The sequence below is a fragment of the Phyllostomus hastatus genome, unplaced genomic scaffold, assembly GCF_019186645.2.
Source record: "Phyllostomus hastatus isolate PE091 unplaced genomic scaffold, TTU_PhHast_1.1 phas_scaffold_501, whole genome shotgun sequence".
Taxonomy (NCBI): domain Eukaryota; kingdom Metazoa; phylum Chordata; class Mammalia; order Chiroptera; family Phyllostomidae; genus Phyllostomus; species Phyllostomus hastatus.
In genome coordinates, this window is record NW_025334033.1 from 39,566,794 (window position 1) to 39,592,636 (window position 25,843).

The 25,843-nt window shown below is 41.7% G+C and overlaps 1 protein-coding gene across 5 annotated transcripts in view; it reads left to right on the forward strand.

Annotated features, from left to right (window-relative positions):
- DAAM1 (dishevelled associated activator of morphogenesis 1) overlaps positions 1-25,843 on the forward strand; it is a 155,792-nt gene that overhangs the window by 92,456 nt on the left and 37,493 nt on the right. For all 5 annotated transcript variants that reach the window (XM_045822618.1, XM_045822617.1, XM_045822615.1 and 2 more), the window contains 11 exons: positions 10,834-10,905; positions 16,138-16,232; positions 18,456-18,789; positions 19,390-19,500; positions 19,928-20,031; positions 20,320-20,386; positions 20,609-20,726; positions 21,160-21,298; positions 21,585-21,643; positions 24,756-24,943; positions 25,432-25,731. In XM_045822618.1, the coding sequence (XP_045678574.1) occupies positions 10,834-10,905; positions 16,138-16,232; positions 18,456-18,789; positions 19,390-19,500; positions 19,928-20,031; positions 20,320-20,386; positions 20,609-20,726; positions 21,160-21,298; positions 21,585-21,643; positions 24,756-24,943; positions 25,432-25,731 (1,587 nt within the window). The remainder of the gene's footprint in view (positions 1-10,833; positions 10,906-16,137; positions 16,233-18,455; positions 18,790-19,389; positions 19,501-19,927; positions 20,032-20,319; positions 20,387-20,608; positions 20,727-21,159; positions 21,299-21,584; positions 21,644-24,755; positions 24,944-25,431; positions 25,732-25,843) is intronic.

Below are 25,843 nucleotides of genomic sequence, written 5' to 3' on the forward strand. Positions count from 1 at the left end.
CTTCTTTATTTTCTTTTGCCAAAGATGCTGTCATTGATTCAGTAGTATGCCCCAGAGTCAGTGATGCTTAAAGTCAGGAATATGATTGTGACTCTCCTTCTGGGGCACAATTAGCCCTGGCATAGCATTTTCCAGTCATCCTGGAAATGCTTCCATGAATGGAATATGCCTTTGTAGGCTTACTGTTTCCCCCAATTCTCTTCTTAGTTTAATTACTGTTTTCCAAAGTCTTCCCTTTATAGCCTCGTGTTAAGCATTATATTGCAAATCATAAACACACTTTGATTGTTTTCCCAAGAGCAGGTTTCAGAACATCAAAACCTGCTTTATGGCATTCCGAACGGCTGGTCTGGTAGCAGCAAATCTGGTAGCAAGATGTGAGGCATCAAAGGCCATTGACACCACTGATTGGATTTCCACCCTGCATAAGGGAAGTGATGTGTGTCCAAACATGTACATTTACCAACCAGCTGGTCCAAATTGTACTTAGGGTTGTAGCACTCCATGGCGACATGTGGACCCAAGACTTGACTCTTAACAAGCTACATAGAAGTAATTTGTTTTATGTCTCTGTATACGTTTGTGTCATAGGCAACAGGGGAATGTGGGCTTGTATCATTTCTGAAAATAGTAATTGGAGAATGTTTCTTTTTCTTTGCCATGAAAATGAGGGGGAATTGTCATCTAAAATTGGCTTCAGATGTTGGAGTCATACGGATTGAGATTTGTAGGCTCCAGTTATATTCCATGCTGTGAAGTACTCTGCCAAAGAATGACTTGTTAATAAACAAAACAAATGTCTTGTAGTTGGGGAAGTGATGTAAAGTCTCAGCTTTTAGTTCTAGGTAAGGATTGTTGACTGTGTTTTAGACATATCAGAACATGTGATGCATTTCCCCCCAGGATCCTATGCCATATGACTTTTAGGATTTCAAGTCTGTAAAGCCGGCCAAGACCTTTTTGGGAAAGGAGAGGCCATTGTAACAGACAGACCCCTGAGCTGTTTCAGAAATGCAGTTGATTTCCTTACACTCTTGAAGTCTTATTGTTACTTGTCTCTTTGTTTCATTGCTGCTCTTCCCCATCAAGAGACTAGATGCCTTTGAAGCAGCACTCTCTTCTTGCCTTTCTGGGGTTATGTTGTTCAGGGGAGAACAAAAGTGATAGCTGGTTGAGAACTGCAGTGCAGGCTGGCTTTTCAGTGTGCTCTGTTTCATTTCAGGTCATTCAGAAATTTTTGATGATTTGTACCAGTGTAAATAAAGTTTGTGACAATAAGAAAAATAAATAATGCAACAATTTCACGCTATCAAAGAAACGTTTCAAAGCACTTTTCCCAGTAGAGCTTAGAAATATTTACATTTGATTTTTATTTTCAAGCTATGTTAAGATTGGCATTCAATAAAAATGCACAAGTTACTAATACTTTACTATTTCTTTATATCAAGATGAGAAGAGGGAGTAAAGTCTATAAATGAGCACAGTTCGTTGTAGCTATACTTGCAAAGACTGAGAACCTATTGTCAGAATAAGTTTGTGATCTTGTAAGAAACTCCCAGTGCTCAAGTTTGGAAACATATTCTCATGTCTCATGTCTCATATTCATGGATCACTAACAAGGAAAGCAGGGAACTTTGTTCTTTTATTGATATTTATGTATTCTAACACCTAGAACAGTGCCTAGGCCATTAAAAAACTCAATAAATGTTTATTGGGTGAGTAAATGGATGAAAAGGAGAGCAAATGACTTTTTAGATTCAGTTCGGCGCTGTGAATTTTGAGTGTGATGACAGAAGGTTTCTGTTCCTATCCCACCCTTGAGACACCCTATGTTCAGAAGTATAGTGTTAATATTGCTCCCAAGTTATGTAAGTGCTACTTTTAAATGGCATCTGGCTTCAGACCAAACTATTAGGCAACAGTGATCAAGTTTAGTTTATTTTCTAGCTGGAGGTCGGAGGGCATGGGGCTTGGGTCTAAACTCACTGAGCCCACAGCTTTTGATTTGTTTTGTTTTGTTTTATGAGCAGTGCAAGAAGTCTTAGAGGTACTCCAGTGATTTGCCCAGCAAGTTTCTGGGTGGGATGGAGGACCAGGTGCAGCAGTGCGTGTAAGGGGAATAGAGTGGAGTGGTCTCATGGTTTCGAACCAGAGACTCCGTGATTCACACAGCCTAGACAAGGCAATGGAAAGAGGCAGAATTGGGGTAAAATGGTCAGGATGGGGTAGGTGTTCTTGAGCAAGAGCTTTGGGCAGGCCTGAGCAATTGGGCGACTTAGGTGTGGGGAGCCTGGAGCAGTGTTTGTCATACAGCTTGGCTCCCACGTTATACCTTCAGAGATTGTGTTCTCCTCAGCCAGGAAGTACTAGTCATGTATCTCTTATTCTGCTACATGGTAATCATATTAAAATGGGCGGAGGGAGGGGATTACTGAAAATTCTCTCTGTGGCACTCTGCAGAGTGATCTCCACTTTTCACTGTCTTTGAGCTATTTAACCAATCTGAAAATTGTTTTAAAAACCTGATAGTGCAAATAATTCTTGTCTGTTGAAATGCAGATTGTCTAATGCAATTGATTACTGGCCCGTTGGTCAGTTTTGTATCCATTCCTAAACAGATGCCTATATATGTCTTTGCCCCTTAGGTTCTCTTCCGAGCCCATTGTAACATCTTACCGGTTTCCTCATTTATTAAGGAGTTCACTAAAATCTTTGACATCAGTTTGTGACATAATTCTACCTTTTAAAAATTTGTCCTCTTCTATCCTAAGAACACTAAAACACCAATCCAAAAGAACCTGTGCATCCCAATGTTCATAGCAGCACAATTTACAATAGCTAGATGCTGGAAGCAACCAAGATGCCCATCAGTAAATGAATGGATCAAAAAACTATGGTACATTTACACAATGGAATTCTATGCAGCAGAAAGAAAGAAGGAGCTCCTACCCTTTGCAACAGCGTGGATGGAGCTGGAAAGCATTATGCTAAGCGAAATAAGCCAGGCGGTGAAAGACAAATACCATATGATCTCACCTTTAACAGGAACCTAACAAAGAAGCAAGCAAAATATAACCAAAGACACTGAAATAGAGGACAGGCTGACAGTGACCACAGGGGAGAGTAGAGGGAATTTCAGGGGACATCGGGAAGGGTTCACGGGAACAAACTTAAAGGACACATGGTCAAAAACTAGGGGGAGGGTGGTAATGGGAGGGAAGTGGGGAAGGGTGGGAAGGAGGGCTGGACTGGGAGTAAAAAGGAGAAAACTGTATTTGAACAATGATTAAAATAAAATTTTTAAAATAAAATAATAAATAAATAAATAAAAATAAAAAGTTGCCCTCTAATAATATAGAATTTTTAACATAGAGGATTGAGAAAGGGACTAACATTCTAAGTTAGGGGTGTCAGACTCATTTTCACTGGGGGCCACATCAGCCTCGCGGTTGCGTTCAAAGGGCCAAATGTAATTTCCAACTCCTTAACAGTTAAGGAGTAGTTACATTTATACAGTCCTAAAATTATTTTGGCCCTTTGAAGGCAACCTCGAGGCCAGTGGCCCCTGGTGAAAATGAGTTTGACACCCCTGCTCAAAGTGATCTGAGACCTTGAATAATATTTTAGGCTGGAGTACATGATGTCACAGGAGGCTCTCTGTGGGAACACATGCATTGCGTATTGATTCTGATGAGCTTCATATCCAAATAGACCAAAGAAGGGGAAGGATCAGGGCTCCAGGGTTCAGAAGAGGTGTCGGGCTTCACACACACACTCATGCAGAGGTTCCCATGACGTCTGAAGCATAATGGTTGTACAGGAGGGAGAAGGGGCTCAGAAGTGTGATCCAGAGACCTGAAGGATGATGCTCGGAAGGGTCTTTAACATTCCACAAAGTTTCTTGGCAGTTCCTATTCACTCAGTTTTAATTCTTTAACTTATATTTATGTTTTAGAGATAAAGTGTCCTCAATCTTGTAACAAGAAAACTAAGTTTACTATTGCTAAAATAGACATACTTAATAAAGCAAGGACTGTCCACGTTTACCTCTGCTTCTTATGGCATGCATCTTTCATTTCTAAATCACAAATGCTATGTGCTAGGGACCATCAGTGGGCAAGAACTTGCTCTTTTTCTTCTTGGGGAGACATTTGGGTCAGACTCTTGCAGTTGTGCTCTTGGGGGAGACTGTCTAGAGTCATGGCTCGCTGACAGGCCATGTGAGAAGAGCCCTTCATAGGCATCAAGATATATTTGTTGGAGTTATTTTTGTGAAGAATGGACATGAAGGTATGATGAACTTATGGAAAATTTGAGATTTATTTATGAATCGAGGAAGATAAACTTGTGCTGCAGAGCCAGTGGAGATTTTTTGGCTTGGTTAAAGAGGAGACTTTGGGAGAACGTGCCAGCTTTATTCAAATTGTTTAAATATTTGCTGATTATAGCTCATAGGAGAAATTAGACTTACTCCATGAAGTTCCCAAGGGCAACACTAAGGTCAACAAGTGCTTGAAGTTACAAGGAGGCATCTGTCAATTCAGTATGAGGTGAATTTCCTAACAGAGCACTGGCCGTGACTGTGGACCCTGGAAGCCTTCACTCGGAGAGCACACGATCGATCACCTGCTGATGACTTATATAAAGGACCCCTGGTAAGGGAAACTCAAACGAGGTGTCTCCAGGGTCAAAGACCTAGCTGTATAACTACACGATGACTTTCCTTAAAAACATGCAGATGTTTTATAGCATTAGGAAAAAGGGGACAGATTTGCTTTTCTTTCATGACTCTAAATGCTAAATATCGAAGCCATTGTTTTTGCAAAGTCACCCTTCAGTCTTTCCAGCAAATGACTTGACATTCTGAAGCTTAGGAGGGCGTGTTGGATTTCCTGGCAGATGAAGAAGCTGCTGTTCTGTGTGGGCCCAACCGGATTTGGCAACAGATGTACTTCATGTATAATTGTGGTAGTAGCCAAAAAATGTAACCAGGATCAGCAGTCCCAGGAACCACATGACTGTCTTGAAATGTGACAACATAGGAATTATTTTTTGAAATCAACTGCCACCCTTTGACAAGCTTCGGACATAGGATCTTGTTTTAGCCCACTATTAAGGGTTAGAGGTTAGCACTGGAATGACTGAGTGAAGCAACAGTCTCAGAAATCCAGGATTGTGGACCTGCTGGTTCTTTTCTTCCCAGTGAAAGATGAATAAGAGAAAGAGTCAGGGGCTAATATCAGGACATAAAGGACCCTGGGATGCTATGCTACTTTAACACTTCCAGGGAGGAGTGAGCTTGATATGAAGGTAGATTTTTCAGGCATGGTAGGTCCTGCTACTTCTCTAGAAAGTTTAGGTTACTGGGCAAATTTCAAACCCTTCTTGAGCTGATTTTAACTTACAGTTGGGGTTTACTAGAGACAGAGTGGCTTCAAGAAGAAGAAAAAGCATGGAAAATAGTTGATGATCAAGTTAGAATTTTGATGTACTCCCACCCTCTTGAGAGCCAAACTGTATCTAGCACAGGGGTTGACAAACTGGCGCTGGGCCAGATCTGGCCAGTCACCTGTTTTTGTAATGCAGTACCATTGAAACGTGGCAGTGCTCATGCATTGAAGTGTTGTCTGTGGCTGCCTTTTGCACTCCACAGTGGCAGTTGCATAGTTGCAACAGACTGTGTGGTCTGTCTGCAAAGCCTTAAACATTTACTATCTGGCCCTTTACAGAAAACACAAGAGGTTGTGCTAGTCTGAGCTGTTCCTTTACACTTCATCCTGGCTATCTTTTGAGAAGATACTGGTTACACTATTGTTAAGGTTGAGGGCAGAGTTAGCAGAGGTGATTAAGAAGGGCTTCCACAAAATCCTTTCCCATCTTCCATCGTGCCTGCTCTTCCTTTCCTGTCCCTTCGATCCAGTTTTGCTCACATTGACTCCTGTTTCCTGTCACTCACTTGAGTATAATGGATGCCACACGCATCATGGAGACATTTTGGCTTTTCTGCCTCTTTCTAACTAGAATCCTGTAAAAATTGTAGGTGCAGCATGAATGCATTTATTAGCATTGTGAGTGGACCTATGAAATCTAGTATAGTTGTGACAAATTAATGCAACAGGTGACTATTTCAGTCATTACCAAAGGATAGAATTTTTTTGATCCTATAAATAATCACAGTTAACATGTTCTCTTGTAGCATTTTCTTTACAAGTGGAATAGGTGTTCATTGGCATTTAGTTGTGTTTTGTCCTGTGCTGCAAATTATCAGAATGACATTTACTTCATACTATCATACCAAAACAATGCTTTGCTGCTGTTGAAATTCATTTGGTTAAACCTTAATATGTCCCTACTGTATGGGGGTTGATGGTACTCAGACATTGCTAAAGGATTGTGAGGGGATCCAGACAGGGAAAGAAGAGCGGATCTGTCTTTTCTAGCAAGCGGTGTCTAAGAACTTCATGGGTACGTGATGAGCACACGGAGACTTAGAGCTTTAGTTGGCCAAGCGCTTGTTGCATCAGTCTGTGATTTGTGGTCTTGTGAACACAAAGCATGTCCTTTACCCGTGTCCCCGAGCATGTCCTTTACCGTTGATTGACCTTCACACAGCCTATTTTGGGCCTTACCAAGAGCATCTTAAACTGAAGAAAAACTACTAGTTCTTATGTATTATTACTTGGGAAATGACCCTATTGAAATTTTGCCCTGTATTAATTTCAGAAGTTTTTATTTTTAAAGACTTAATTTTTAAACTGCACTGGGTCCCACTTATATATTACTGAAAGATTTCAGCTGCTACCAAGACTTTGTTTGCCACACAAATATGTAAGTGTGGAAATTTAGAAAATTTTAGCATGCTTTGGGTACATAAATCTTAGCCCAAATCATAGATTCTTTCTCTGCACAGATAGTTGATACTGGGATTATAGAGTTATAGTGAATTTTAGAACTAGAAAATCCATGATAGGAAGATAATTAGAGAAGTGTTTTTAAATATCTGCTGCACCCCAAGGGTGGAGACCAGAGACACCCCAAACATTGCAGGGTGATTTGATGCATTTCACTTTGCACAGAGCAGCAGCAAAAGCAAAGCTCTTGTCCTAATGGAGCATGACGTGCTTTCGAACTTCTATTTTAATTGTGAAAACGGTGCATGTTCTCTGTAGAAGTTTGGATTGCACACAAGTTTAAGTAAAAGACCTACTGCTGCTGAGAGGTGGCTGTTGTTAAATTTTATTGTATTTATTTTCGGAAATATTTGTGTGTAAAGTGTATATATTTTTTCTACAGATAGGAAATAATATTCTGAAGTACTTGTACCACAGTACATTTTGTCATTTTTCATATCGTTACATAATTCTATTTCATTCTTTATTCCTGCTATAAGATAATGTGCTCAACCTTCCCCCTTTTTATTGGTTAGCTTTATAATTCACTTGTTCAGACAGCACTAACAGTGAAAAAAAGTTCTCTGTAATATATATCTGTGCAAATCTAAATATGTAATTGTGGGCTAAATTCCTGAAAGTAGACTTCTAGGGTCAAAAGCTGTGTGTGTGTTTTAATTTGACAGTTACTGCCAAAATTTACCTCCAAACTGGTTGCTTCAATTTTTATAGTTGTAGTAACAGGGACTTAGTTAGCATGGCCACAGCTAGAGATTCTGGAACAGTCTCATTGTCATCCTAGCTAACATTCATTGAGCACATTCTGTGTATATTGTTCCCAGCACTTTTTTAACTTGCATTAACTTTTCAGGTCTTCACAATGACCTTATGAGGTAGGCTCCCATTCTATAGATAAGGAAACTAAAACTGAGTCACACAGGCAAGTCACTTGTCTTGCTTACCTTTAGTCACTTAAGGCAGTGACTGAGAATTCAAATGCATGTCTGTTGATGGCGCTAAAAGTGACTGTGTTTGAGTTTCTTATGGGGAAGTGGTTAAGAGAGAAAAGGTAGCTTTGCACTTAATGTGTATTGCTTGTGGTTCATCTGAGGTCTAATCTTAGAAAGAAGTTGCTCTGATTTTTTCCTACTGACTCTGAATTTTTGGCAAGGTGACCTTTGGCATCTCACCTGTCCCCTCTGCGCCTCTTGTTTCCTCTTTATTAAAGTGGGTATAATAACAACACCTACTTCATGAAGTAGATTAAATAAAGAGCACAGTGCCTAGAACAGTGTTTGACACATAAGCTATATATGTGTTCAATTTTGCTATTGCTTCCATTGTAACTTCCTTTCTATATTTTTTAAAGATTTTATTTATTTATTTTTAGAGAGAGTGGAAGGGAGGGAGAAACATCAGTGTGTGGTTGCCTCTCACGTGGCCCCCACTGGAGACATGGCCTGCAACCCAGGCATGTGCCCTGACTGGGAATTGAACTGGCTACCATTTGGTTCAGTCCACACTCAATCCACTGAGCTACACCAACCAGGGCCCTTCATACATTTTATACAATCTTGTATATGTTCCACTTGTTTCTCCAGAACAAATACATAGAACTGAGACAGATGGCTAGAAGAAGAACACCTGTTAGAGGGGGTAAAACCAGGACCCAGTTGCCTTCCAGGAGTAGCACACATGTTGACTCCATCAGTGGTGTCTTTCATGGACTTCCTAGGGGAGTAGCTCTCTCCTGGCCAATCTCAGTGTCCAGGGGTCCTCAGGGGACTCCCAGGGAGCAATCACACTCATTTCCTTCTGTTCTGTGCCTCCGTAGAACTACACGCTCCGGCAGCCACACCAGGTAGGAGAGAGTTGATTCACAGATGGGAATTTCAGTTGGCTACTGTAGCGCACATCTGTATAGAAGGACCAGGGTTGCACAAGGGAAACCAGAGCTGCATTGATGGAACGAAGAACTCTGAGAACTGCCCCCCCAGAAGTATAGTGACTACACTTGGTACATTTATGAGAAGTTTTCACATATGTGAGCTCATTTGATTTTCTCAGTCCTGAGGCATGTGAAATGAAAATAAGTCTTCCCCTTATTTTGACTACAGTATCTAGGTCTACTATTAATCTGTTTACATCATTAAAGCATTTCCAAAGTGTAGCAATTTCTCCATATATATTAATCTTCAGTTTCTAAAATGAGCTCTGTTTTATAACCATGACTATTAAGCTTGCAACAGACAGGCTCTCATGGGACCCTGAACACGGGGCGTGACTTTGTTGTAGTTCTGGAAGTTTGCCCTAGTTTGGGGGAATAAAAAGATCTGGCACCTTCTATTTCATTTTATAGGTTCAAATACCATTGAATATCATTATGGGCTTTGGCTTGCTGAGCAGGCTGGTGACAGTGGGATTGCGTGAACTTTACTACTCTGTTTTAAGGGGAGAGAAGGGTTCGGCCTTTCCACTGACATTTAGCTAGTTTAGTAACATATGTTAAATAATAATCAAGGGCTCTTCTAAAAACTCATCAGATTTCCTAAGCCTTTTGGAACCATGGAAGTGTAATCCAGCCCAACTTCAAAGCCACTGGGGTAGCCTTTGTCCTCATCAGCTGGCTTGTTCAGTCTCTAAGTGAAATTCATGCAACCGCCTGAGTTCAGATATCAGTTACTGCCAGCTTTTAAGGCATTGTAAGCAATAGTTACTTTGCCCCCTTTTTGTGACTACTTAAAGAATAGTTTTGAAATTACGTTTCATTTTTCTTACCCAAGTAGACAAGTGGACCTGTCTAGAAAGATTGCTTACAGAAAGTTTATTTTTGAGGGAAAGTATAGAACTGAAATTAAAAGTCCCCCATCCCCAAAACTGCTATCCTGAGGATTGGGATTCTGACACCAGTTAATAGGTAATAACTACTTCATTATATGGTAACAGGTACTAGTAACTGGTCTAGTATCTTCTCCAAGGGGATGGGGTGGGGGGCAGGGGAGGTTGATTGTACTAAGCTGCTTTCTGAATGTGAGGCTAGAGAATAGGTGAACTTTGAGTCTGTTTGATCACAAATGACTTGCAGCACAAATATGCATGGAGAGAAGCTGTCCCATTCATTCATTCATTCATTCATTCGTTTGTTTTGGAGCTGTGGGTTCAGCTGGCACAGACTTCCCATTCACAGAATACCTGGGGGCTTCGAGTCACTCTGGTTTCTAAGGCATAAGACTGGCTGGTGCAGTTTAGGAGTAGGTTCCTGAATTCCTTGGGTTTCAGTTCTCTTCAGCTGAGATGCGTTACATTTTTTATCCAAACTCACGATCTGTCATAGCCTGAGGTCTGGGCCTAGGACTAATGTGTGTTCATTTTATTGCCTTCCATTCAATGTCAGGCTTTATTCTCCATCCTCGTTGAAGCAGTACCTAGTTTTGGTCACATCAGATTAAACCCTCATTCAAAATTTTCACTTTCTGCCGAGTTCAGAATAAACTAACTGAAAAAATCTAGTTAACAACTGGCTAAATCTTGTGTTCATTTTTAAAGACAACTTTCTCTCTCTTGTGGATTTCATCTGGACGAATCGTCCAGCAGTGCTGTCCTCAGTGTGACACAGAACTTGGAGATCCTTTGTCCTGGCAGCAAACACGGTGCCCTGCCCAAGGCTACTGTACCCCCAAAGGAAAACAGCCTCACACTGTGATGTGGCTAAGTTCCCATTTAAATGACGTCCGCACTCTCTGGAAATTGATAGGGGAGACCACCCTAGTCCAGTGGACAGTCTGACGATTGAAAGCCAGCATTGACAGACAGATACTTTCTATCTCACTGCCTTCTAAGGGTTTGTGTGAGCCATTTTCTAGACACTGTGGAAGTCGGATGTGCTTATGACCCGGATGTGTATACATCTGGTGGTATATCACATTTTTGTTTTTCTCTTTAGGACCAGGAAGAAAACAAGGGAGCAACCAGTTGGCCTGAATTCTACATCGATCAGCTGAACTCCATGGCTGCTGTAGGTACACTTTCTGTTCTTCCAACACCTGTTTAAAATACAAGTCTGGTACAAAGCACACAGTTGCACAATAAATCCACTTGAGTAAGAACTACCAAATGTCATTATCTTTCCAACTCCATTCCAAATGCTCATTGTTGGGAAAAGGGGGAGTGGCAGGCAGGAGTGGTACTTGGCAAAATGTTTTTTTTTCCAGTATGTTTTAAATAAAATCAGCACACCCTCAAATGTGAATTTAATGTTATAAGAGGAAATCTAATCTTAAATCTGGCTGATGTTCAACTTTAAGTTGCAATTGCTGTTACAATTATTTGGAGTTTAGTTATGGCAGCACCATTCTAAAAGTTAATGTCATTTACAAATAGTGCAGTGAAACTATCTCTTCATTGTTCTCCTCCCATTCTCTTATTTACTGAGGGTTTGCTTAGTTCCTGGGTTCTTGATTTCACTGGGCACCAAGGCACTTTTTACTCATATAAATAACAAAAAAAAAGTGCATGGTGTAAGTGGTGTTTTGAAAAGGCATGATGCTAATAATAACACCCACTGAGATGTCCTTGGGGATGTATTTTGACGCATGTATTTTTGGTTTAATCATTGCTTAAAATGCATCCTCAATGTCTAAAATATGCATTCTGATCACATGGATGTCTCTGTTATGTCAGCATTCTGAGCAGCTTGAGGAGCCACGTATTGATCCTTACTGAAGTATGCAACAGAAAACGAGTCATGAACCTCTGAGCCTCAGTAACTTAAATCCTGTTTCTGTTGCCCATAGTGGAACACAGCCTTTGCCTCAGTGGACTCGCTCATGAGTTTAAGAGTCAATCTGTCCAATTCAGCTTTGAGTTCATAGTATCCAAACAGATGATAGCTTCCATGGTGCTTTTTGCTACCTCTTTCTTTCTTGCCTTCCCCAGAGTCTTTACGAAGAACTAGTTTCTTATCACTTAAAGCAAACATTTAGCTGCTGCTGCAGCAAAAGTTAAAAACTGACTGGAACACGTGAATCATTCACACCTTTGCTAAACTTTCAGAGAGGCCTTGACTTTTGGTAACTTCTTCTTTTCTAGCCTCTCCTTTGAAGATGCTGCTTCTACTGTCACACAATGAATAATAGACAGTCTGGTAAATGTGAACAGAGCTGTATAAATTATAGAGGCTTTGGCCCCAAGGGTTTCTAGTCTAAAAGCATAGCAGAAAAGGACAAAATAACCACCACATCCTCCTCGTACAAGGCATCCTACGCATTGGAGAAGATGACGAGAGGGTGATTTGCGCATTTATATGAATGTGTTAGCAGAATGTGAGGCTTGTGATGACCGGCAGGGATTTTCTGTACTTCCATCTAAACCATAATCATGTAGAGCCATTTACATTTCCTGCATGTGAAGGTTCTTTTCTGAATTCTTGTTCTTTGCTGTTAGGGGATAAAGGCAGGCTCTCTTTCTAATTAAGTCAGCATTGTTTGCTATCTAACAAAGCCAGCAAAGCTTCTTTGTTAATGAAATCATTTATATAAATGGAAAAGCACTAAACACTATGGATTTTTCCTTTCTTCAAATTTCAGGGCAGTTGGGTTAATTTGTCCTTTAGTGACTTAACCCAGGCCTTGTTGGGAGTCAACCTGGCTCCCTTCCTACTCCGAGGGTCCCTGGTGTGCCAGCCTGTGACCCTCCTCCAGGAGCCACCTTTCTCCATTCAGTTCCTTGGATGGCCCTTTGCTTCATTCACTGCATTCACAAGTTGTGCACATCCTAATTATATTTGCTTCTAAATCCAACGTCCTTTCCAAGAGAATCTCAAGGCTATTAAATTGTCAGCCACTTTGCTGTTCTTTATGTGTTAAACACCTAACAAAGCTTTCTAATGCTCCTTCAAGGTCCCAGCCAGCATCTTTGCAGGATTAAAGGTGAAAGGCATTAACAGTTCGTGAATTAAGGAGACCTGGGAACTACTGTGTGCATAAAGCAATAAGGAGGCCTGATGAGACTGGAAACTGCGGAATTTTCTGTTTTCCTCACCATGCGTGTTGCCACTACCTCCTCCCATAGTTCTGGATAATCTCTCTGATAACTGTCTTAGAGAAGGCCTTAAGACATGTGGTAGAAATCCTGAGACATTTTCCCTAGGGATTGGAAAGGCACACAGTTCCTTCAAATCCTTTTATGGCCTGGCAGCTGGACTCTGGCTCTGCGCTTAGGAAATTGTTGGAGGGGCATTTGTCCATTGTCATCATCCATTGTCTTCAGCATCAGTAGCAACTGCTGCTACTGAGTGTGGGTCATGTGATAAGCAGTATAACAGACACTTTACATGTTGTCTTAAAGGCTTACAAGCACCCTGTGCTTTAAGTGCTATTTATAGATAAGGAGCCTGAGATCAGAGAAAGGTTACCTTGCCCAAGGTCATCTAATTAGGAAGTGGTACAGCTGGAATTTAAACCTATGGTTCCTGAGCTCAAAGACTCCTTCCCAATTTGCTCTCACTAACTTGGGTTAAAAACCTGTAAAAGAGGCCTGGTTAAACACCCCACCCCCCGCCCCCCCCAACTTTCCTGAAGTGGGGCAGGCATCTGTTTTCTTTAAGGGGCAGGCCTTGAGTGATAAACAATCCAAGTCAAGGACTGCAGCACTTACTGGCTTGTGAAGCTGTTTGTGGAACAAGTTCAGTTACTTACGTAAGCCTCCTAACAAGAATGCTTTATTCTTAAAGGACCCCTGAATGATCTGTTAAAGAGTGAAAAAGAGCAATAAAAGAGTGCAGCCCTGCAGGGTTCTGGGAGGACCCAGGCCTTCCTTGTGTGTGACTTTTCTGTGCACTCAGGAAGGAAGGATGGGAAATGAAACTCAGTGTGCTTAGCCCAGTGACTTAGTGATTCCACACCAATGAAATGTTCCAGACCGGTGCTTGGCCCCAGGTTCCCAGGCTGGGATGACTCTCATCTGTGCCCTTCCCTCAGCCCTGCATGTTCCAGTGCATCCTCTAGCAGCTTTGACCAGAACACCCTCTGCCGGGATACACTTTGTCTTTTACCCCCTTCTCATGGGAGCAGGGATTTATTAAGTGCACAGAGCACCCAAAGAGGGTCACAGGACTGTCCTGCATGTGCCAAGATGCGTACTGGGTGTTGGGTATAGCAGCCACTTTTAGAAATGTAGGCATATCCCCCTTTTCCACAAAAAGTTGCAAAGAAGCCTTCCTCCTAAATGTAAAGCTTGAAATCTTGACTTCCCATAAGTTATTTTATTTTGAAAAGTCACATTAGAATGTTAGATTCATCTACGTATCCTCAGTTTTCTCAATACAATAAACAATCTTAGATTTATATCTCATATCATATACAAAAAAGAGCATATTGTCTTTTGTTGTGAGAGGAAAATAATGGGCCTTATATTGGGAGGGGAAATTCCAATTTAGCTTTCTTGACTTTTTGTAAACCTCTGTCCGAAGTCTACTAGGGAGAAACTCATTGTAGTGTGCTTTTATACAGATGTTCCATCTTCTTCAAGATTGTTAAGATAAATACATGTATCTTCTCTTAGTATTAGTGAGCCACAAGAAAAAAATGTGAGTAGTCTTTAATTTGGGGATAGTTTTGTGTGATTAAGCTTAGGAACAAGGAGTGATATTCATAAAAGGCTTGATTCTAAGCTGCAGATTCAAAGTGATTGCTTAAGAGGCTAGAGTTCAGCTGTGCCATAGAAGATTAAACGTACTTGGCTGTATTTGTGCTGAATTTTCCAGGGGATGGGTCTCACGGAGCTGTGAAGGAATTCGCCGGCTATTTCTGCACACAGCTTCTTCCCCAACCGTCCTCTGGTGACAGCTGTCCAGACGCATCACTGGCCAGAGGACAGCTTTAGCAGAAACAATCACAGTTTAAAAAACAAGGCTTCACTGGTTTTTATTTCAGTTGCCATAAATGATACTGATATATTTGTTTGCTTTGGGCTTTACTCCCCTAATTATGAAGTCCAAGTTAGGCTTCAGTTAACATCTAGTTACTTAATGCCGATACTACAAACTAAGGGGGAAAATGGAGTAAAGTCCCCCCACACCCTTGGTGATTTGTGGCGCCGAAAGAAAGGGAGAGACTGCATCATTGTGACACACTGGATAAGAGCCAAACATTTATTTTTCAACACCCCAATCTGTTCCCCAATTGTGCATTTCATCAGAATTGGTGACAGTACAAAAATTGAGATAGACAAGCATGTGTTCAAGGGACCGGTGCTCCCAAGGGGAGAGGCACCTGGGACCATACACTGGGGATACTTTTAGTACAATTAGCTGATCATGGGGTGAAAGGAATGGAAGAGACTTTTTACCAAGTTTATAAGCCTTACAAGCATTTGTGACTTATATAATATCAATTGAGATTTGGTTCCTTAGAGCCTCATTCTTCCCAGTGAGGTCCACGGACCCGCAGCGTCCGCATTGCGCAGAAATAGTCAGAAGTGCAGCACGTTAGGCTTCATGAACCCAGACACGCCACGTCAGAACCTGCGCTTCCACAAGATGCCCAAGTGACTCATATCCACATTAGAGTTGGGACTCGCTGCTCTAGCAGCCCCCTGGGTACAGAGTGTGTGCGCGCGCATGCGTACACACACACACACACACACACACACACACTCACACTCGCGCGCTCTCGATCCCTCCCTATCCTGATTTCCAAGGGACGTTGAGTCATTTCTAAAACTTCAACGTTTCCTCTGAAGGAATTGTCCATCTTAGTATCAGGTCCAATTTAATTCTTCCTTTAAAAACTAATTTATTAATAAAATAGTAAAAGGTTACACTTTTCATCTGAGGAATGAGAGAAATAGGGCGGCAGGATTGCTGCCCACCTCAGTTTGGTAGTGCGAAAGTGAGACTTTAATTGCACAGGATGTTAAAATTAACTACAGGTTAACTCTTCTTTCTACCAAATACAAATTTATCAGAGTGTAGTTACACAAACATTTGGACAACTTAACCTCTACTGATTTCTAAACATGTCCTTAAAGCTTTGTTTAAAATCTGAAAGAACTAACTTTTAGTAGAGATAACAAATCTAGAATTCTTGGTGCTTTTGCTCTACATTTTGGCTTGTCGTAAATCTTTGTTATAGATTTATTATTTACTTTTATTAAAAGTGATGGTAGCACATAACCTGTGGGTTTGTCTTGCTTGTCCCATAATTAAAACATAAAATTGGAAGAAGTAACTTCAGTTTTCTTTGCACAGAGAAAATCTCTGCTGGCGTTAGAGAAGGAAGAAGAAGAAGAGAGAAGTAAAACTATAGAGAGTTTGAAGACAGCACTAAGGACAAAACCAATGAGGTAATTTTTTTCCTGGGTAGTGTACACCACTTGCCTGTTTTCTTTTTATTTTCTTCTCTTCTCCTCTATTCTTTCTTCCTCCCTTTTCTTACTTTCTTTTCTTCTTCCCTGCCTCCCTGCTGCAATAGCCATACTTTTGAGGAAGTCTTAAAAGCATGCAATTGACCCTGGCTGGTGTAGCTCAATGGATTGAGCGTGGGCCTGTGAACCAAAGGATCATGGTTCGATTCCCAGTGAGGGCACATGCCTGGGTTGCAGGCCAGTTCCCAGCAGGGGATGCATGGGAGGCAACCATGCATTGATATTTCTCTCCCTTTCTCCTTCCCTTACCCTCTAAAGATAAATAAATAAAATCTTTAAAAAAAAAAAGCATGCAATTGAACCATGGACGAAATGCTTTAATCACTGAACATTCAACAAATTGATTTTCTTTAATTAAAAGATATGCAAGCAGCCATTAAAATGGCTAAAATTGAAAAAGACAGAGACTAACAAGTGTTGACGTGGATGTGGAGAAATTGCCACCCTCATCAGTTGCTGGTGGGAATGAAAACCAGCGCAGCCACTTTGGAAGACAGTTGGATAGTTTCTCAGAATGTTAAACGCAGTATTACCACATGACCCAACAATTGTACCCCTCAATGTGTGGCAAGGAAAATGCAAAAGGTATCCTCCAAAAGTCATATGCAAATATTCATATCAGCATCGTTCAGAATAGACAAAAAGGTAAAACAACCCAAATTCTATCACCCAATGAGTAAATACAATGTGATAAATCTATACAGTGGTTTACTCAGCCATAAAAAAGAATGGAGTACTGGCACACCCTACAACATAAATGAACCTTGAAAATATCTGTGCAAACTGAAGGAAGCCAGACTACAAAGAACTACATATTGTATGATTCCGTTATAGAAAATATCCATAAAATGCCAATGCGTAGATACAGAAAGATTAGTGATTGCCTGGGTTGGACATGAAGGGGAAATAGTGTTTGGGGGTAATGAAATTGATAACTTTTCTAAAATCACGTAGTGGCAATGGTTGCACAACTCTGAATACATTAAAAAAAAATCCCAAACTGATTATACATTTGGAAGTGTTAATTTTATGGCATTTGAATTATACCTCAAAAACATTTATTAAAAAGAGGGTGCGCAATTGGTTTCTACTGTGTGCCTCCCACACCTTCATTTTCTATTAATTCCGCTAAGGTTTGGTGGGATTTGGGGCTTATAGGAACAGTCCATTAGCACAGGTGCTATGAATGAAACCAACTGGTTTAACCAGCGTGGCTATACCTGGGTCATGTGGTTGGATGAAAGGCTGAAAATAAAGATTTCCTTGCTTTATTTGACTATAAAATGCTAACTAAGAAAAACCTCCTGATTCATCAAAAATGTATAGTTATATCACAGAGGTTTTCTAGCCTATCCTAACTAGATAAGTGTTCCCTCCATGGATGTGTTCCGAGTTGTCAGATGTCAGCAGGTACCCAAGACTAAATTAGTTTGGAAATTCCTAGGGTAGTCAGATGAACAGGTTAGGTTACTTCTGAACTTTTCAGAGGCTTAACATGCAAGTGTACATTGTGAATGATTCTTGTTGATTGGCTTTATAGTAAATAAATGCCATAAATATCAATAAAATTAATACATAGTGATAACATATTGCATTTATTTATTTTATATATTTAGATTCTGTGTAGCATGCCATACAAATAAAGGGTTTTGCTACAAAGCCTTAGGGATACAGATTATCATTTGCTTGGCAAGCAAATACCCTGGAGTTGAAGGATTCTCTCTGACTCTCACTGATAAGCGGCCTGCCTGCCTCAGTGGGCCTCACGTGGGGGCTGGATGCTACGATAGCACAGCACCAGCAGGTAACAACCTAATGCAGATGTTCTGAGTGCCTTCTTCTGACTTTCTGTGCTTGTATGTCCTGTTAATTGGTTCTTGGTTAGTTGAGATCTATATAACTCAAATGGAGATTTTTTTCCCCATACGTCTGGTTAGACCTGACCATTGGGTCTGTGCTGAGGAAGAGGCCAGGAATCAAGAAGACTTCCATCACTGTAAGCCTTTTGGTACTTTAGGAACTGCATTTTCTTCCTTTCTCCTGCTTGGCACCTCCTAAACTTTTCCATTAAGGGTCCATTAAGGGATAATACAAAATTCCAAAGAGTCTGAAGTCTGATGCATTTTAACCTCCTCCTGACAGGTTTGTAACCAGATTCATCGACTTGGATGGCCTGTCATGTATTCTGAACTTTCTAAAGACCATGGACTACGAGACCTCGGAGTCTCGCATACATACCTCTCTCATTGGATGTATCAAAGCGCTAATGAACAACTCTCAAGGTCGGGCTCATGTCCTGGCGCATTCTGAGAGTATTAACGTCATTGCTCAGAGTCTGAGCACAGAGAACATTAAAACGAAGGTGGCCGTGCTGGAAATCTTGGGCGCCGTGTGCCTGGTTCCCGGGGGCCACAAGAAGGTTCTGCAGGCCATGCTGCACTATCAGAAGTACGCCAGCGAAAGGACCCGCTTCCAGGTGGGTGTGTTTCCTCGCCACTGCTGCTTTCACCCCTCCAGCAGGTACCTTTACCGGCACTGAGCAGGGAACTTAATTCAAGAGTTCCCTTGGTGACGGCTCATACTGCCATGTCAAGCATTTCTTTCCTCTTAGGTTTTGGTACCAGAGAGTATGCTTTCTGTAGTTGATCAGCCTGGGATTTCAGATTTACTGAACTCGAAAACATGGCCCTGCTTCCTACATGCTATAGACCACACACATCGTTCGAACCCACTAAGGGGGGTGTTCCCTGAAAATGTTACAGGTTGCCACTCTTGATTTAGGATCACTATAAACAGTCCAATAATGTCACTACATTTACACTCACACATAAAAAGCAAGCAGAGTTAATGAAGCACAGTCTTCTGTACTTTGTGTACAGTATGTATTGTAAACATATATGGTATTAAGAATTTTGAAAAAGTATGTAGGCCTTATTTTTTAAGTGGTTTTCTGTGGATCAGTATAATTATGATTAACCACAAGATTTTAAAGGTTCCAAGTATAAAAAAATTAATAAAATGAGTGTAAGGTTAGTAATGATTCACTCCTCTTTTTTAATGTTTGTCTCCTTGGTAGACGTTAATTAATGATTTGGACAAAAGCACGGGGCGGTACCGAGATGAAGTGAGTCTGAAGACCGCCATCATGTCCTTCATCAATGCAGTGCTAAGTCAAGGCGCGGGAGTGGTAAGAACCCTTTGTATCAGAGTATAAAACATATATTATTAAAGAATATTTATTAAAAAGACTATGGCCCTGGCTGGTGTGGCTCAGTGGGTCGGACTTTGAACTGAAAGGTCACCAGTTTGATTCCTGGTCGGGACACATGCCTGGGTTGCAGGTTCAGTCCCAGTTGGGGCATGTACAAGAAGCAACCCATTGATGTTTCGCTCCCTGTCTTCCTCCCTCCCTTCCCCTCTCTCTAAAAATAAATAAATAAAATATTTAAAAACAAACAAACAGCAGCAACAACACAGGTTTCCAGGTCTCCTGCCCAGCATCGCTGATACACTTGGTCCAGAGCAGGGCCTGAGAATTTGCGTTAAAAGAAAAGATTACTGACTACATAGTCTAAAGAGCATAAATATGTATTTTCTCACCCTTTTACTTTCAGGAAAGTTTGGACTTTAGACTTCATCTTCGCTATGAATTTCTGATGTTAGGAATTCAACCTGTAATAGATAAATTAAGGGAACATGAGAATTCGACATTAGATAGGTAAGTCAAACTGTTGTCTGAGGCAGTTCGTTCTTTTCCCTGTGTATAATGCCACTCTGTGAACTGCTTGTGACCTGTCTGTAACATCAGGTGCTTGCACCAGAGTGTTGATCCAGCCAGTGGTGTTTATTATACTAAGACTTTCTTGATAAAAGAAGCAGCACGTTGTGTAGAGAACTTAGTGTGGGTTTTGGCACTAGCCCTGAATCCATATCCCAGACTTGGTTCCTACATTCCTATGTTTGTGGAGTGTTCCACTTTTAATGTCTTCTTTTAATTGTCTTTCAGGCATTTAGACTTTTTTGAAATGCTCCGAAATGAAGATGAACTAGAATTTGCCAAAAGATTCGAGCTGGTATGTATGCTTACAGTCAGCCTGATTCTACTCATCAGCTTGGGGGCTCTCCCGTTCATAACATGTGTCATGGTGCAGTGTGACCCAAGGGCAACCTCAGAGTTCTGTTGTGCTGCCTAAGTGGCAGGATGAGCGTCTATTTGCCTTTGATTCACCTGCCTTGCATTGTGGGCATTGAGGAACTTGGGTGTTTGACTTAGATTTCTTTTTCCTGTGAAATAGGTTCACATAGACACAAAAAGTGCAACTCAGATGTTTGAGCTGACCAGGAAGAGGCTGACTCACAGTGAAGCTTACCCTCACTTCATGTCCATCCTGCACCACTGCCTCCAGATGCCTTGTGAGTGTTTGTCCTTTTGAGATTCAGACATCTTCCAAAGGGCCCTGTCTTCTGAACAGTGCTGATTAGGTTGGGTGCACAGCCGGGATTTCAAACCTTGGGTTTGTTACAGTCAGCCTATGGGGTGTTGTGAAGTTCTCAAAATGAAATTATATAACTTATAATGATTCTATAAGTTATAATGATTTTATAAGTTATAATGATTTAAAGAATAAATATATGCCTTACAACACATTCAGAAAGGAGTATAAAGTTCCTCTCAATCAGCTAAACGATCATCACAGGTCTGAATTCCAGAAACTTTGGGAAGTGGAGGTACAGATGTTAACACATCTCTGGGTCTGTGACTGGGTCTTCAGATGACCACTTGAAAAATAGTCACTCTAGTTTAGAAATAATTTGAAGTATTTTCTACCATTGTTTCCTTTTTTAGACAAGAGAAGTGGCAACACCGTTCAGTACTGGCTACTGCTGGATAGAATTATACAGCAGATAGTTATCCAAAATGACAAAGGACAGGACCCTGACTCCACACCTTTGGAAAACTTTAATATTAAGAATGTTGTACGGATGTAAGTTTCTTCTTATTTTGCTCTCTCTAAGATAATAGTAGCAATGTAAGACACTCATTTTAATCCTACTTTAAAATAGCAGCTGGGAGAACTGAAATGTTTTAGAGGTCAAATGTGAGTCTTTTATCCACACATGTATTATATCTAAGTATCATGTGGATTTTAATGGGCTTCGAGCATGCTGAGGGTTTTCTCTGCAGTAGGCCATTTTTGTACCTAGAGAGCATGCATTTAGCAGTGGTCTTTCTAAGTTTTTGTAATGAATGCTCCTTTAACTGTTACACAGGCTGGTTAATGAAAATGAAGTTAAGCAGTGGAAAGAACAAGCAGAAAAAATGAGAAAAGGTACGTGAGGAGGCCCTGACGAGAAAGGAGACCATAGTGTTGGTTACTGGACAACTGACTCTACTTTCTGTATATTTCAGAAATTTACATTGATGCCTCTTATTAACTTTAGTGCATACAACTTTCTTTTTCCTGTCCTAAGGGCATTTTCTACTGACTTTTCTTGAGTTAAGCTACTTTAGTTTCCCAAATATTTCACCCTTTTACTCAAGATTTGTTAATTCAGATATTCTTAACTATCAACCTTCCCAAACCACCCCCAACTCCATAGGGCTCTTTAAAGCACACCAGATTTTAAATTTAATAAGGAACACCAAGGATTACCCAGGATTCTAAAAAAAAAAAAAAAAAAAAAAAAACACAGGGCACTTGGTTTCAGCGGCCCAATTCTTCACGTGACTTTACATTTGGCACCAATAACAAAAAGAGAAAAAATGCAGAGGGTCACTGACCACTATAGAGACATGTATTATGAAACATTAACAAGCCAGCTACTGGGGAGTATTTGAATATGTCTTCCCTATTAACACAGAGCATCGATGACAGGAAGGGCATTTGTGCCCATCACTGTGCCAGCCTCTCACAGAGTGGATGTAACTTTCTCCCCTCCTTCAAAATCTCAGCAAATTAGAGTTGGCCCCTGTGAGAAAGAAGTCCTGCTCTCAGCCACTGCTCCTTCACTGCGTGGATGGCGACTTCCTGTTCCTTTTCCAAGTTACTCACTCACAGCCAGTGAAGCATGAGAGCACTTATCCTGATACTTAATGTTAAACGGAAGGTCCAAGAGATGCTAAAGCAGTTCCTTCCGTCTTGTCACATTTGTCCTTTCCCTGGAGCAGAAAAGTAGGGCCACCACAGCTACAGGGAAATACTGAATGTGAAGTACTGTAATATTCCAAGTTCCTGGTATGAATCAGATTGCTTTTTAAAAACTAAGGTTGCACATCCATTTTTATAAATAAATTTCAGAAACTTCTATAGGAAAAAAATAGAAACACTGATTAAAAATTAGGGTAAAGAGATTATACCAAGGAGAAAATGATCAATGAGTGGTATTTTGGGGTTACACCCTTAGACAATGGAGGCTCAGGTGTGCAGGTTGAGGGGGAGCTTGGGACGTAAGCTGTGGAGTCATTCAGTCGTGCATTCAGTGGTTACTCCTTGAGTGCCGGTATGCATCAGGCACTGTGCCCGGCTCTGGGTCTGAGTCTCAGCTCTGCTCCTGGTCACGTGGGTGGGCTAGGTCACGTTCTCTTTTCCTACAGTGTCCTTCTCTGTAACAGTGATTCTAAGTCTAAATCACAGAGTTCTCATGGAGATAAAATGACAAAAGGAATGTAAGGACTGTACCATAGTTTCTGGCACATGCTAGTTGCACGATAAATGATAGGGACTTCTGTAGGATGTAGGAGGCTGCAGTGGTACAAGAGAAAATGGTCAGAAGGAGAACAGGATGTTTTAAAGTGAGGTCAAGGGTAGAGTGTGAAAGGGGACATCGTAGATAAAATTCTTTTCTGGAAGCTTCCAGTGGCAAAGTTGTATTAAAGAGGACACGTGCTGATGAATTCGTCAGAGGGTGGAGGCTTCGAGGAGACAGGAAGTTCTGTGGGCCTGAGAGGTGAAGGATATCTGAGGAGAATTCCCTCTAGTGCGGCACACTCCCCTGAGTGCTGAATAAAAGCTTAGCAAATGGGTGTCGTTTGTGGAGAGGATCCTTTAGGCTGGCAAATGGGTGCCGTTTGTGTAGAGCTTCCCAAACCTGGCATTACATCAGAAGCATGTAAGGAGCACTTGAAAACCACAGATCCGCGAGCCCTGCCCCCAGCCCACCGAGGAGAGGTGCTGGGATGAGGTCCAGGGGTCCTGAGAGGTGGGTCTTTCAGGTGGTTCTGAGGCAAGGCCAGATTTGTCAGAGAGAAATGGCTAGGGACAGAAAGTCAAGTCTCACAGCTTTCAGAGAGGAATAAAGTGGAGCTAGAAGAAGGAAAAGGGGAAACACTGAGGGGGGTTCAGGTGGGTCTCTGACTGCACAAACGGTAGCAGTGGCAGAAGTGGGTTAATGATCACCGTCAGTCTGCAGCTGGTAAAATCTAAGGATTTTAGTGTCTTGAACCCTTTTCTGCAAACTCTGAGTTTGGAAGACTCAGAAGAGGGAAAGTAAGAGACAGAGAAGGCAAAATTTTAAATGTGTTCTCAAATTCAGACATAGAGACAAATTCTGTATAACTCTGCCCCAATGGATTATATCTCTAGTGGGTTTCTTGATGTAAAAAGGATAGGAATCGGGGCCAAGTATTTGCAATTAAGATCTGCAGCCTAACCTTCATTAGTCCAATTTTCCAAAGCTCATCACTCTTCATTAGCTCTAGAATCGGCAGACATGTTGGCAATGTAAATAAGCATTATCACTAAAATGGATGCTTTGTTCCATTAGCAGGGTTGGGGCAATCAGTTAAACTGCTGATGAGAGCTAATATTTTCTCCCTACATTATGGTGATTCTCATAAGATATTCAATGCTGAAGTGGTAACATTTGCTTTCATAAGTGTTAAGAATTGTTTGCCAGAGGCATAAAATTCTTCAAGTTCAAGTAGCTTTCTGAGGGGGGATGGGAAAAGTGACTGCTTTGGAACAAACACTGGGTCTGGTAGCAGCATTTCCTCACAGTGCAAGATCCTCCCTTTCAGCCCCTCTGCTAGTCGGACATAAGCCAGAAAACCTAGTTAATAAGCCCTGGACCTCTCTCCTCATTTCTAATCTGTGAAAAGAGGCCCTTTTAATATTTGTTTTCCCCAATGTAGGTAACAAGCCATTTCTATGACAGGATTCTGAATTAATTACTCAACAGGCACCATTCTCCTCCACAAGAACTGTGACTCTAGGGTCTCTTCTTCCATCTTTTACAAAACATTGTAGTTAATAAAGTTGCCTATCTGAAGTCCCCTTGAAGTACAAACACCACTGAACCCACAAGTCGCTCCCCTTGATGGAGAAGAGCAATAATATTTACCCAATAAAGAGCTTCGCAATCCTTAGTCAATTTTCTTTTTAGAGAAAATGCTTCAGCTTTGAAGAGCCCCTTGTTTTCATGTCTGATTGTTTTCATGTGCAGAGCACAACGAGCTACAACAGAAATTGGAAAAGAAAGAGAGAGAATGTGATGCCAAGACCCAAGAGAAGGAGGAGATGATGCAGACCTTAAACAAAATGAAAGAGAAGCTTGAAAAGGAGACCACTGAGCATAAGCAAGTCAAGCAGCAGGTGGCAGATCTCACGGCCCAGCTCCACGAGCTCAGCAGGGTGAGGACCAAGGGCAGCCCGGAGCCCCTCATCCTTAAGTGGCCAGCTCCTCACTGGGGGAGTAAAACCTGAGCCGTCTCCTGCTTTCTCACAGTGGTTGGGAGACTTGCTCCCTCTGCTATCATGTAGGCTGGGCAGCAGAGGCGATCTGAGGTGGGAAGGGTGTTTTTAAATGTTAATAAGGATCCTCTGATACAGAGCAAGGTTAAAATGAAAACTGATATCATGAAAACCAAACTGGATGATGGTTCAAAAGTGAGAGGCATGGGAACGCTTTGCAAACAAGCACTAGAGTGCCAGATACAAAGGTCTGACCCAATAGAGTCCACCAAGGCCTGGAAGGTCTGTTTAACCTAGTGTTCCTCAAAACCCACATTCTCAGAGGTGTGACTTTCTCTAAAATTTTGGGCAAAGCACCAAACTCTCAAAAGCATCCAATGAATTTACTCCTTCCATTGATCTTCTCTTTTCCTATTTTATCTCTGCAGAGGGCCATCTGTGCTTCAGTCCCAGGGGGACCCTCACCCGGGGCCCCAGGGGGACCCTTTCCTTCCTCTGCACCAGGATCTCTCCTTCCTCCCCCCCCACCACCACCTCTACCAGGGGGAGTGCTTCCTCCTCCACCCCCGCCCCTCCCTCCTGGTGGTCCTCCCCCTCCGCCTGGTCCCCCTCCCCTAGGGGGAGTCATGCCACCTCCCGGTGCTCCACTGGGTCTGACACTGAAGAAGAAAAACATTCCTCAGCCCACCAACGCCCTGAAGTCCTTCAACTGGTCTAAGCTGCCCGAGGTAAGCCATTTGTTCGGTGTCCCCTCCGATGGATGGCATCAGCAGCTCGCTGTGCTGGCACAGAAAGGGGAGCAGCCCTGGCTGTTAAGTGACTTCATCTTCTAGTATGGGC